At 52.2% G+C, this 13,983-nt stretch overlaps 1 protein-coding gene across 4 annotated transcripts in view; it reads right to left on the bottom strand.

Moving 5' to 3' along the window:
* Positions 1 to 307: 307 nt before the first annotated feature.
* The window catches only part of ACIN1 (apoptotic chromatin condensation inducer 1), a 35,191-nt gene continuing 21,515 nt past the window's right edge, over positions 308 to 13,983 (bottom strand). For all 4 annotated transcript variants that reach the window (XM_053260274.1, XM_053260275.1, XM_053260277.1 and 1 more), the window contains 10 exons: positions 8,519 to 8,564; positions 6,526 to 6,668; positions 6,274 to 6,429; positions 4,926 to 5,073; positions 4,653 to 4,798; positions 4,448 to 4,555; positions 3,831 to 3,938; positions 2,768 to 3,086; positions 2,284 to 2,384; positions 308 to 956 (listed from right to left, as the gene is read on the bottom strand). In XM_053260274.1, coding sequence (XP_053116249.1) covers positions 666 to 956; positions 2,284 to 2,384; positions 2,768 to 3,086; positions 3,831 to 3,938; positions 4,448 to 4,555; positions 4,653 to 4,798; positions 4,926 to 5,073; positions 6,274 to 6,429; positions 6,526 to 6,668; positions 8,519 to 8,564 — 1,566 coding nt within the window. In that variant the 3' untranslated portion in view covers positions 308 to 665. The remainder of the gene's footprint in view (positions 957 to 2,283; positions 2,385 to 2,767; positions 3,087 to 3,830; positions 3,939 to 4,447; positions 4,556 to 4,652; positions 4,799 to 4,925; positions 5,074 to 6,273; positions 6,430 to 6,525; positions 6,669 to 8,518; positions 8,565 to 13,983) is intronic.

Raw genomic sequence — 13,983 nt, 5'->3', positions numbered from 1 at the left:
GGGCGGACCCTTCACAGCCTGGCTGCTGCTACGGCGTAGGTCGGACTCCTGGTGGCTGTGCAGGGACCACAGCCCCCACCAGGGAGAAAAGGCTGGACTTTTCTGCCCAACCTTCCCTGCTCAGTTTCAGGTCAAGACCAAGCTCTGCTGGGGAGCTCCTATCAGAAGTAGACAGCGGGTTCCGCTTACCCTCTGGGTATGCCTTGCTTCACACCTGACGAACACAACGCAAGACTGCCCCACAGATAAGAGGGGCCAGTGCTTGCCCTCCCCACCCGGGCCGACAAGACAAGACACACAGCAGGTATAAAACTAACGCCATCTCTTTATTATGCTCTCTTTCCTTTATCATCAGAATAAAAAAAAAACCCACCATTTCCCCAAAATAAAATACAAATTAACGAGGAGGGAACTGGCCCCAGGAGAAGAGGGGGATGGAGGGGCTGAAGCTAGGAGGGGAGGGAGAGGAGGTGAAGGACCCTGCGGTGGGTGGCGGTCTCCTCTGCACAACACCTCCTCCCCTCCCCTCTCCCCCCATAGCTGCTGGGAAGGGAAAGCCCAGCCCCCATTCTTCCTTCCCCCCAACAAACCAGGGCTAGATCCGAGGGAAGTGTGCCGCCGCCACCGCACCCCCCCCCCGATCAAGGTGAAGAAGCGGGATTCGGTCAGCGGCGCCCCCCTCTGTCCTGTACAGGCGTGCTGCGACTCCGGCTCCGGCTGTGGCGGGTCTTCGCTTCACGCCGCTCACGATCCCGGCCGCTGCTGCGCTCAGCCCCCCTGCTGGCTCCGCCTCCTGTGGCGTTGGGGCGCTCGCGCTCTCGACTGTGCTCCCGCCTCTTCTCCCGCTCGGCTTGGCGGCTGCGCTCCCGCTGGCGGGCTTCCTCCGCTTCCTGCTCCTTGCGACGGCGCTCCCGTTCCCGGGCTCTGGCGGCTCGCTCAGCCTGCTTCTGAACGTACTGGGAGGGGAGGGGGACGGAGAAGAGGCAAGAGGCGGAAAGGGTCAGTAAGAGGGGTGTAGAGGCGGAGGGCAAGCCCATCAGTGGCAACCAGGCTGGATGGCTCTAGGCCAGGGATTCTCAACTTGTTGGGCCCCCAGATGTTTCTGGACTTCAACTCCCACAATCCTCAGGCCCAGGGGCCTTTGGCTGGGGATTATGGGAGTTGAGGAGAGCTGGTCTTGTGGTAGCAAGCATGACTTGTCCCCTTAGCTAAGCAGGGTCCACCCTGGTTGCATATGAATGGGAGACAAGAAGTGTGAGCCCTGTAAGAGATTCCCCTCATCAGGGGATGGAGCCGCTCTAGGAAGAGCAGAAGGTTCCAAGTTCCCTCCCTGGCAGCATCCCCAAGATAGGGCTGAGAGAGATTCCTGCCCGCAACCTTGGAGAAGCCGCTGCCAGTCTGTGAAGACAATACTGAGCTAGATAAGAGCAATGGTCTGACTCAGTATGTGGCAGCTTCCTATGTTCTTAAGTCCAATAACATCTGGGGACCCAACGTTGAGAATCCCTGCTCTAGGCTACCTCCAGGCTCAGCAGGCCTGAGGTATTTGCAGATCGCAGATCTCTGCATCCATGACTAACAAGTTTCCCACACCTCTGAAGACCAGCTGCAGGGGAGCAACACAGGAAAGTGTGTGTGGGGGGGGGGCGTGCTTTCACCTCCTGCTTGTGGGCTTCCCCAAAGCATCTGAAAGGCTACTGGCAGCAATGGCAAGCTGGACTAGAAAAGACTTTGGGCCTGATCCAGCAAGGCACTTCTTAGGAGATGAGAGAAGCCCCACTGAACTGGGAGGGCAGGAGGCAGGCAGAAGCACTGCCGTGCAAGGCTGCCTTCCCAAACACAGACTCCTTCTCATGGGAGTTGTCTTTGCTCACATTTCTGGGGCAGGCAAGACTGTTCAGCATGCGGTCTTCAGCGGCCTGTTTGTCCCTCTGCTCTGCTCCACAATTAGTGGAAATTATGCAAAACAAGCGATTCATGAATATTTGCATAGCCTGCATGCTGGGGATCTCCAGTTTCTTTCCCTCCCCCTTGCATAACCTAAGTTTTGAGCCTTTTTGATAATGGGGCGGGTGGGGGAGAGACCCTGTGGCACTCTCCCTTTTCCTCCTCCACGGCCTCCCTCCCCAATGCCTGAATGGAAACCAAGTGGATCTGAGCACTGCTGCCTTGGGTGTTCTCCTGCTCCAGCCGGAAGCCAAAGGCACTCCATGCCAACCAGACGGGATTCCAATCCCTGCCTGCCGTCTTTGCCTGGAGCTCTTGAGGGGCCGGATTCCTCACCTGGGTGTCCGTGAGGGGCAGCCAGTAGATGCAGGGGGCTGCCTTGGTTTTGCGGAAGAGATCGTCCAGCAGTTTCGCGGGGGGTTCCTCTTGTGCCTTTTCTGTGGGGGGTAGAAAGAGGGAGGCGGTAAGCAGAGGGGCGGTGATGGTCCCAAGGCCAGCCGGTGCTCTGCGAAAGACTAGCCCACCCACACTTTGGGGCCTCACAACATGGCGGCTGCTGAAAGGGGAGGAGCCAGAACTCCCCAAAGGAGGGTCCCAATAAAGAAAGACACGACTCCCGTGTTGCCAGCACCTTTGTGAATGTGCTGACCTGCAAAAATACCGGGTCGGGTCGGGAGCGTCCCACTTGGACCCTCCCATGTGCAAGTGCAAGATGGGCACAATCAGTGACAACTGCAAATCCATCAGGCCCTCCCTGCACAAGGCTCCCAAGGCGAGAGAGAGCTGCCCCCACTTCTCACGAAGGCCCAGCAACGCCTACCCTTCTTCTCCGCTTTCTTCTCCTTGGACTTGGGCCGCTCCTTGCGGCGCCTCTCTCGGGACCGGGAGCGAGAGCGCGGCCCCTCCCGCACCTTGTCGCGGTCCCACTCCCGCTCCGCCCGGGTCCGCTCCCGGCGCTCCATCTCTCGCTCCCGCTCGGCCCACTGCTCTCGCACGGCCGCCTCCCGCTCCCGTGCCTCCGAGCGCCGGGACAGATCGCGCTCCCCCCGCGCTGCCGGGCCCGCCCCCGGGAGGGCCAAAGCTTCGTCGGTCTTGGCTTCTGCGGGACGCTCGGCCAGCAGCCCTCGGTGGAAATCCAGCTGGGAATGAGAGAGCGGAGGAGGATCAGGCACACGCCGTGGGTCTCCCTTACTCCGAGTCTGGGGTGAGGAACTCCCACCATTTGCATGATTGGATTCTAACCATTACCTTTTACATTTTTAGCCACTTTGGGGGTTCCTCATGAGGTAACAAATGCAACAGAACTTGAAAAATAAAGCTAAATGTCTTTGTGATATTGGACCAAAGATCTGATTAGTGAAGCACTCTATGACAATGGCCCATCACACCCCATTCTTCAAAAGCCCGCTTGATCTACTGGCCATCACAACATCGTGTGCCAATCAATTCCATAGGAAAAGATGGCATGTTAAGACATTTGTTTGTTTTCATCTAGGCTGAATTTGCTGCCGAAGTCCAGAGTCCCTCTGTTTATGTAGAAGCTCCAATTTCTTGAGCTTTTCTTTGGAGGGACAATGCTCCCAACCCCACTTTTCTGCCCTAGCTCTGGTTCTACGCTCTCAGGGGTGGCCAACCTGAAGTTGCCCAGCTGCTGTTGGACTACAACTCCCACCATCCCCAGCTGCAATAAATTGCCACCCCTATACTATGTCCTTTTGGGGTGAGGTAACCAGAAGACCAAAAAAGAAAAGAAAAAAGTATGGCAGCTTTTCTGTCACCCCAGGCTACCCTAGTCAGGAGCACCCACTCTGGGGAGAGAGGGGCAGGAGATGCCCCACAGCACCCTCCCAACCGTGCCCCCCAACTTCTCCCACCCCCCATACCTCATCTTGCTCAGCAAAATCAGCTGATAAGAATTTGGGGTTGGACTGCGGCCATTTGACGCCATGGAGGGCGTTGCGAGTTGCTACGGCTTCCTCCACCGTCGAATACTGAAAAGGCAGGCAAAGAGACGGACACATTCAGGATTTCGTTTCAAGTCGAGCTTCAGTTTCCCAATATGCTTTGGGGCAGGAGGCTGCCACCAACCAACACAGGAGGCTGGGTGGCGAGCAAAGGATGAGCATTTGGTAACAACTTATGTCCACAGACAGTCTTGTATATAGCTGCGTCCCACAAAGGATTTTGCAAAGCCTGGCATCCCAAGTACCTCGACTTTCATTTTAGTTTTGAAAAAGGAATTTTATAGCCCTTTTGTGAATCCCCCCACCAATGCATGTTCTCTGTGGGGTGTGTGTGTTATCCAGGAAGCATAGTTATTAAGACATTTTCCTATTAGGGGTGTGTGTGCGTGTGTGGCAAACAATCAAGCGCTTCAAGGGATGCCTGTTCTAGAGCCATTTCCCCGGGTTCCTTGACTGCAGCCACAAGCAGGCCCGACGGAAGATTCTGCTCTTCCCCAGCAGGGGAGACAGGGAGGCCAAGGCGGCCAGGGACTCACCGTGACGTAGCAGTGCGATTTGATCTTGTCGATCCAGAAGGCCTCCTCCACCAGAGTGCCTGTCCGGCCCAGCAGCTCCTTCAGTTGCCCCAGAGTGAAGGGTCTCACCTGGGTGCAGACAATCAGGGGTCAGAAAGGCGCGGGCCCAACACGCAGCCCTGATCTTGCACACTCCCTGCTGGCTGCTAGAGCCCCCAGCACTTACCAGGTTGCAGATGTGGACGATGCAGCTGACCTTACCGCGTGGAGGGGAGGGGATCTGGGCCGTGCGGACGGGGTCGTCAATGGTGATGGAGACGCCCAAGCGTTGCTGGCTTATGGACCGCCGGGTCAGCGTGTCACTCAGTGTGACTGCAGGGTGGGGAGGAGGAAGGAAGCAAACAGAGAGGGAGCAGGGTTCAGAAACGTGAGGGTCACCTCCCATCCCACCCTGCCGTTCAACGCCCAGCAAGCAGCAACACCCTCTGTATCCCGCTACCTTTTTTCACTTCATGTTCCACAGGTGGTGGCAGCACGGCCTCCACCGCAACAACAGGAGGAGCCTCCGGTTGCTCTTCCTCACGGGCCTTCTCCTCCTCCTCTTCCTCTTCCCCTTGGCCATTCTCCTGGCCTTCAGCTGGCACCACCTGTGGAGAAAACGGTATTACAGGGCCTGGGTTTTTTGGAAAGCAGAGAAGGGAGATACCTACCCCTTTGAATCAATCTATGACTAGGCATCTACAAATCCACTGGCAAGCCTGCCAGTGGTGAGTGCCCCCCGCCCTCTGGCAAGCAGGACGTCCAGCCCCACCCAGATCTCCTCCCTAGAGACCTCATTCCCACTGCCACTATTATTATTATTATTTATTTATTAACTAAGACAAAATATATATTGAAATACATCTTAGAATTCATAATATTACAGGACCATATTGCTCCTGATACTCAACATATGCATACAGTGTGGAATTTAAGAAGAACGAACCAACTAAGAAAAAAGGAAGAAAGAGAGATAACATATTTGGCCTACTTGGTTTTCATTTTCTCTCGGCTAGCTGAAGTGACCATCTTTAAAGTAACCATATAATTATTTCTTATGCTATTGACAGTATCGTCTTGCTCAAATTTTCTTGATTGTACTTCTTATTCCAAAACCACTTAAACTTATTCCACTCTCTTTCAAATATAGTCATAGCTTTAACTGTCCCATTTTTTATTTTAACGGCTGCACTTATTTTCTCCGTAAGTATAACCCACCAGGACTTCCGGTGCCATTCCTCAATGCTCAGCAATCTACTGGACTTCCAATATTTGGCTATCAGTAGTTTTGCTGCTACCAGTTACCCACCATCCTTCTATTTACTTTTTAACAGAGCTTCTCAAGTTCATTAAAAGTACAAAACTGCCATTTTTGAGAAGGTAAGAAGCAGCAGCAGCAGGAATCCTTTCTGAGAAGCAGGAGAGAGGACTCCCACTATTCCTTACTATCTCCGTATCGCTGTGCAAATGACAGAAGACTCGCTTCTCTCCTAAGCCCTCTGCCTGTGTGCCAGAAAAGGATCCAAGGGGATTGGTGGAAACTGCAAAGGGCTGGCTGGCTAGTGAGCCAAGCCTAAATTTGTGGATCCACATCTATGATCACAAACAGGAGTGTAGGAACAGAGGAGGCTTCCTTATGTGGAATCAGACCCTCAGTCTGTCTAGCTCAGTACTGTCTGCACTGACTGGCAGCAGCTCTCCAAGGTTTCAGGCAGGAATCTGTCCCAGCTCTACCAGGAGATGCTGCCAGGGAATGAACTTGGAACACGAACATACACACATGCATGCATGCACACCCACCCACCCACCTGTGTGACGGTGCGGCAGATCTTCAGGGCTTTCTCGTGCGTGGGCTCCTCTGGGTGGCGCTCAGCTTCATCTTCGGAGATGCGCGAGTCATCGGCATGGAGGTCCACCACCACTTCTTGGCCCCCTGTTGGCGGCTTGATCTCAGGGATCAGACTCTGGAGGAAGGCAGGCAGAGAGGACCCCGTCAAGCAGGCTGCAACCTCCAGCCCGCCCGAGCTCAGACACGCCCCCGCACGCGGCTGAGCGCGTACCTTGAGGGACTCGGTGGTGATGCTGATGGAAGGCTTCTTTTGCGTGGCAGCCGTGCTGGCTCCCCAGCGCCGCTTCCGCCCTCCCGGCTGGCTCCCCTCCGTGTCGCTGTTCGTCGCTGCCGGGCCCTTGGCCACTGCCGACGCTGCAGCCGAGAGAGAGCAGACCCAGAGCTGAGAACCTGCACGGCGACGGGACGGGCTCTCTTTTTCAAAAGCAAGGGCGCCTCAAGGGCAGAGAGGCAGGAGCTTCAGTTTAACCTCAGGCCAGCACCTCAAGGGCCCAGGACGGAATCCCCTGCCACTCTCACAACCCTGGAGTGGAGAGCGCCTGGGCAAAAAGTCTGCTTGCATCTGGTCTCCTCCACTTGACCGAGAACCTTATGTCCCCCCTATCCCAGATGAGTGGGGGCAGGTTTGGATAGAAATGCACACCACACATGCTCAGAAGCAGAGGCCCTTCTTTATTATTCCACATGCAGCAGGGCTGTCCAGGTCTTGGGGCTCAAAGCGGCTTCAAACTAAGCTCAGCTCCTACCAGAAAGCCCCACTCCCTTTAGTGGTCAAATGAGCATCCAGCCAGGGAGAAAGAGAGCAAGGCAACTCCACTCAAAACAACGACCAAATTTGTCCCTCACTGCAACCCATAAATCTCAGCAAACCTCTCCACTTTATTATTATTGAACAGAATCAGATCTTTCTTTTCAGCCAAGTCCCCAAAGTGGCTTACAATGGCAGTAACATATTAGTAAGATTAATAAAGTAACAACTGCAAACATAAGATGCTGCCTCATACTTAATCAGTCTCCATCTATATCAGGAGTTCTTAAACTTGGGGTCACCAGATGATGTTGGACTACCATTGCCACCATCCCCAGTCACAATGGCCTTTGGCTGATGCGAGTTGCAGTCCAACATACATATAGCACCTGGGGACCCAAGGTTGGGAACCCCTACCCTATGACATATCCCAGAATCCTTTGCAACCCTCAGGGGTTCTTTGCCAGAAGTGCAGGGGCTTCTCAGCACAGAAGATGGAGTGGAAAAGCTTCCCTGGAGATAGGAAACGCTGAAATAACTACCCCTGCAGAGCCCCTTTTTTAGAACTGGAGAGACAATTCTCATCCACATAAGGGTGGAGTCAGTGTTGCAGTAGCAAGGAGGAAGTGTCCCCTTTTGTTAGGCAGGGTTCACCGTGGCTTGCCTTTGGATGGATGACATTCCCCTTAGGGTGGGAGCATCTGAGCCATTTTAATTTAATTTAATTTAATTTAATTTAATATAAATAAAGTAACCACTTTGGCAACTTCTGTTGAAAAGTGGTATATAGTGTGTGTATATACAGATCGTTATCTGCTTGCATACAGAATATCCCCGGTTCAATCCCAGGTAGGGCTGGGAAAGGCTCTTGCCTGAAACCTTGGAGCGCTGCTGCCAGTCAGGGTAGAGACAGGCTGCTGCCAATCAGGGTAGACGCCGCCCTCCAGCTGTTGCTGGCCCACAACTCCCATCATCTTGAGCCACTGGCCACTGTGGATGGGAGTGGATGAGGATAAGAGCTGCAGGCCAACATCTGCAGGAGGGCTGCAGTTTGACACTCACGGGGTGGATGGTCCTGAGCTAGACGGACCAGGGGTCTCACTCGGCAGAAGGCAGCCTCCCTATTTCCTAGGAGACGTGAAGATTTGCCAGGCGGCTACATCTGCCCCTGGCCGTGGCTCTCTCTTCCCTGACCCTACCTGGAGAGCGAACCTGGGGCCTTTTGCATGAAAAGCAGGGGCTCAGCCACACAACTGCATCTCCAAAGAGGCCCCACCTCAGCCCTGGAAGGCAGCCATTTCACTCCCTCCCCAAGAGTAAAGCAAGCCAAGGCAGCTGCTCCTGGCTAAAAAACTCAAATGTAAAGCGTCCCCCCCCGCCCCCCAGCAAAAAGACCCACCAAACACAGAGAGGGCAGCGTTAGCGGGGCAAGCACAGGGGCACCTCCTTTACTTACAGACAACAGAGATCTTCCTCTTGATGGCCTTCGGCTGGGCTGAACCCTGCAGAGAAAGGAGAGGGAACAGCAGGAGACAAAAAAGGAAGGGGCGGGGGGGAGAGAGAGAGAGAGAAAGAGAGAGAGCCCCACACAGAGGGGGTAATCAGGTCAGCATCAGAGGGCTTGGAACGTGCCTGCTGGGGGAGGTTGTGGGGGTGGGGAAGAGGGCATCAGTAATGAAGGAGGGGCCCAGATGGGGAGGTGGGAGTTGGGCAAGGGGGAATTCTCTGCCGATTCAAGAATAAAGTGGAGATGCTCAAATCCTTGCCTCACCCCCTTGGCTACCTCCATGGAGACTACAGGCTGGTCGTGGGGCACAGGACATTCCCCGCCTTCACACACTGTACTCCCACTTCCTCTCACCTGAGGGGTCCCATTATGCAGACTATTTACGGAAGCACTTTGTATCTCGGATCCCAAACAACTTGATCTGAAAGTAATGTCTAGTCCTTGGGAATGCAAGAGGCAAGACCTCTGCAGGGACACGGGTTTGAAATTTTTTTTAAGGACCAATAACTGCGCTTGCTGCTAGACAGAAGCAATGTTGTCCCTAAATACTAGAGAACCCCTAAGTATTAGGACACATTTAGAGAGACTCCTCCTATGCCACATCATCATGTTCTGCATGCTATCATAGAGCAGGGGTTCCCAGCCTGTGGGTACTCCTGATGCTGCTGAACAACAACAACAAATTGTAGCTGGGGGTGATGGGAACTGTAGTTCAGTAATATCTGGGAGTACCACAGGTTGGGAACCCGTTATGGAGCACTGACGCTGGTTTTGGCCTCAGCAGAGCTTAAGTCAGACAACCCTTTTTAAAAACCATGCCCTCACTGGTGATGAAATGTGCAAGCGACAAATTAACACAGGACAATTCAGCTGCTTGAGCTCTCCATCCTGCCTAATGAAGGGGGAAAGTGTAACTCAAAAGCCTGCCCAATACCTGCATGCACAGTCAGAGCTCTTTTCCAGACTCCAGCAAGAACTGAAGACACACTTGTAAAAAGCCACCCAGCAGCTCAAGCAAGGAAACAAAATCCCCCCCCCCAGTGGACGATTTTATATGCTGGAGAGAGTGGGGCTCTTGGGTGTTTTCTTCTCTTTTTAGACAATCAATGGGCCACAATGGAGTATGTGGATATGCAGACCAATGAACAATTTTGGTGGACAGATTTACAACCCCAACGTTACTCTTATACAGTCCAGCCCAGCCCAAGGCAGAGAGGCTGCTTTGGAAGAGAGAGAAAATTCAAGGTGCTGAGACTGAACTGTAATCACCACAGCACCTGAAGTGTTTCTAGTCCTCCATAATCTAATTTAAGTGTCCTGATTTTTGTACTTTGGGATCTGCCACAGGAGTGACTCAGCTAGTGCAGACCTAGCACACCTATAGGTTTTCTCAAAAGAGTGAACAACCTCTGAGCACATGGCGCTTGTACACCAGGCACCACTCACTCTCAGCTATATGGAGAAGACACATCTGTTTACCATGGAATTAGAACATAAGAACAGCCCTGCTGAACCAGGCCCAAGGTTCATCCGGTCCAGCATCCTGCTTCACACAGTGGCCCACCAGATGCCTCTGAGAAGCCCAAAAGGCAACAGATGGAGGCATGCCCTCTCTCCTGCGGCTGCTCCCCTGCAACTGGTATTTAGAGGCATCTTGCCTCTGAGGCTGGAGGTGGCCTATAGCCACTAGACTAGTAGCCATTGATAGACCTGTCCTCCATGAAATGGTCTAAGCCCCTTTTAAAGCCATCCAAGCAAGTGGCCATCACCACATCTCGTGGCAGACAATTCCATAGATTAATTATGCGCTGCACGAAAAACTACTTCCTTTTGTTGGTCCTCAATTTCTTGGCCATCTGTTTCATGGGATGGCCCTTGGTTCTAGTGTTGTGTGAGAGGGAGAACAATTTCTCTTTGTCCACGCTCTCTGTCTACTCCATGCATAATTTTATATACCTCTATCATGTCTCCCTGTGGTTGCTTCTTTCCCAAAGTAAAGAGCCCCAGATGCTGTAGCCTTGCCTCATAAGGATGGTGCACCAGACCCCTGGTCAACTTAGTTTCCTTCTTCTGCATCTGTTTCAGTTCTATAATGTCCTTTCTAAGATACAGTGCCCAGAAATGTACTCAGTACTCCAATTGTGGCCACACCATAGATTTGTATACGGGCATTATATTAGCATTTTTATTTTCAACCCCCTTTCTAGTTATCCCTAGCATGGAATTGGTCTTTTTCACGGCTGCCACGCACTGAATTGACACCTTTTTACTCTCTGTCCACCACAACCCCAAGATCTCTCTCCTGGTCAGTCACTGACAGCTCAGACCCCAACAGTGTATATGTGAAGTTAGGGTTTATTGGCCCCAATATACATCACTTTACACATGCTTAAATTGAACTAAATTTGCCATTTTGTCGTTCACTCACCTAGCTTGGAGAGATCCTTTTGGAGCTTTTCACAATCTGTTGTGGACTTCACTACTCTAAATAGTTTAGTGTCACTGCAAATTGGCCGCTCCACTGCTCATCCCAACTTCTTGATCATTTATGAATAAGTTAAAGAGCACCGGTCCCAGTACAGAGCCCTGGGGGACCCCACTTCTTACTTCCCTCCATTGTGAAAATTGTCCATTTATTCCTATCCTCTATTTCCTGTCCTTCAACCAGTTACCAATCCACACATGAACCTGTCCCCTTATCCCATGACTACCAAGTTTACTCAAGAGCTTTTGGTGGGGACCTTTTTGGAAGTCCAAGTATATACTATGTCAACTGGATCACCTTTATCCACATGCCTGCTGACACTCTCAAAGAACTCCAAAAGGTTAGTGAGGCAAGACCTTTGCAGAAGCCATGCTGGTTCTCCTTCAGCAAGGCCTGTTGTTCTATACATTGAACAATTTTGTCCTTAAGTATGCTTTCCTTCAATTTATCTGGCATAGAAGTTAAGCTAACCGGCCTGTAGTTTCCCAGATCCCCCTGGATCCTTTTTTAAAAATCGGAATTACATTGGCTACTTTCCAGTCCTCTAGTACAAAGCCTGATTGTAGGGACAAGTTACACATTTTTGCTAGGGGATCAGCAATTTCACATTTGAGTTCCTACAGAACTCTTGGGTGGATGCCATCTGGCCCCGGCAATTTGTAAATTTTTAGTTTTCCAAGACAGTAGGGATGTGCACAAACTGGCGTTCAGACGGTTCGGCAGTGGTGGTGGTTTACCTTTAAGGAGCAGGGAGGGTGCCTCCCACCCACCCCCTCGCCACATTTCCCCCACCGGCGCGGGGCTGCTGCGCACCTTCTTTTAGGTCACGGTCATACCAGAAGTAGCTGGTGCTCATGTGTGACATGTACACCGGCCACTTCTGGTACAACACTGACCAGGGCTGCAAGGAGGCCCCACACCAGCCTTTTTGGTGACAGCGCAGGCGGAGAGGGATGGGCAGCTTCCCTGCTCCTTAAACGTAACACCCACCCCCCGCTGAACCATCCAAACTCTGGACCTCTGAACCGGTTCAGCTGTTTGTAAAAGGACTGCCAAACCGGTTTGTGCACATCCCTACAGACAGTTTAGAACATCCTCTTTCGTCACCTCAAATTGGCCCAGTTCTTCAGCCTCCAAGCCTGAGGAGCTCAGTTCCAGAGCGGTCAGTATCCTCTGCCATGAAGAGAGATGCAAAGAACTCACTCAGCTTCTCTGCAATCTCTTTATCCTCCTTAATAACCCCTTTCACGACGTCATCGTCAAAGGTCTAACCACTTGCTAGAAGCTGGAATCTGATTTGGGTGGCTTGGCTACATCCCACTTCACCCACCACAAGCCTACTGTCAGTTTTCCAAGTCTGCATTCACATGAACAAAGGCAACGAGTGTAAGAGACATCTGTGGATGAGATTCTTATTTCATTGTAAGACACCCTGACAGGGTTTCTGTAAGTGAGGGCTGAGGTTAAAAAAGACACCCACAATATTGAGAAAGAAGTACCTTCCTTCTGCATTATTTTTCACACATTCTTCCTCTCCAAAAAGCGTTCTATTGAGTAGCCAGGAGAGGACACCCCAGGGCTCCCCCTACTTTGTTTTCCAATGAGATCGTGGCCCTTCTTTCTGTGGTAGACCGAAGCCTCCTGGGAAGGAGCAACATTCAGACATTCAAGGAGAGGCGGTCCCTGCTCATCTGATCCTCCTGCTCATCTGAGGAGAGCCTGCTCATCTGATCCTCCCTCAGGCCTCCCTCAGGCCCAGTCTGCACACAGCCAAGGCCATGTGGGGTGCCACCAAAAAACCTCTCCCCTGTGGTCCAGGAGCACATTGCCTGGGTAACTGCTGATCATACAGGGTCACACGGATTGCCATGTTCCATCCCCTGCCAGCACAGCCCCTCTTATCCAACCGCTGACACTGAAGGGGAACCGCATAATTAGTGCAAGCTCATGTGATGAGAGCCTCCTAGGTTACCAAGGGGACGTGGGATCCAGCCACAAGCGTATGCTTTCTTCAGGGGTTCCTCTACCACCTCAACAATGTACTAATTCAGCCCCAGTGGGGGCAAAAAAGGAGCTAGTTAAATAATTTGCTAAATTGAAGAAACTGTTCTGGGGAAACAGAATGGGCTAACGTGAACCTCCATTTTGGGGAGTGGAAGTTCTTGATTTTGTGGTAATGCATTCTCAACCTTGGATGATGGGAGTTGTAGTCCAACAACATTTGGAGACCCAAGTTTGAGAGCTCCTAGAGTAATGCTTTCTGCCCTATAACATTTCCACACATCCACTTTATTCCTGAATAGCAGATCCCCAAGGAAATGAAGGGGGCAGGTGGTTGGGAGTAGAATCACCATCCCAATATCAAGATGCTCCTCAGTTTGAGCATGGATGGGGCTTGGACCAAACCAAAGCCAACATATGAGCTAGGCTGCATTCCCCCATCATTAAAAAAAAGAAGAAGAAGCAGCAGCAGCAGGGGAACAACCCTCCATTTAAACTAAAAACATGACCCACCCACCCCCAGGAGAAGTTGGAACTGATTTTTTTTCCTTTAAAAAATTAAATTAAAAAGAAAATAAACCAAAATTAGGACAAGCGCTCCAGCTACCCTCTCACACCTGGGGCAGGGTCTTCTGTTCAGCCAATCGCACCTCAGTGTGTGCGCTGTATCTAGGCAACGGCTGGTCCAATCGGAACGAGCCCTCCCTGGCCTGAAAGGTGCGTGCTTGGTTGGGTTGGGTGACAAGAGAGGTGGTGGTTGGTTGGTAGGTAGGAACCTAGCGCTCGATTGGCTGGTGGTCGGAGTCAAAGTGTCCCGGAGGAGAGAGGGCGAGGCAGAAGCGCCTCCCCCACTGGCAAAGCAGGGGGTGGAGGGAGGGTCAAGGCATCAGTTCTCAGCAGGCAGAGACGGGGCCAATTGACAGCCAAG

Source organism: Hemicordylus capensis, chromosome 6 (genome assembly GCF_027244095.1).
Source record: "Hemicordylus capensis ecotype Gifberg chromosome 6, rHemCap1.1.pri, whole genome shotgun sequence".
Classification (NCBI taxonomy): Eukaryota; Metazoa; Chordata; class Lepidosauria; order Squamata; family Cordylidae; genus Hemicordylus; species Hemicordylus capensis.
This window is presented reverse-complemented; position numbering and strand designations above follow the sequence as displayed.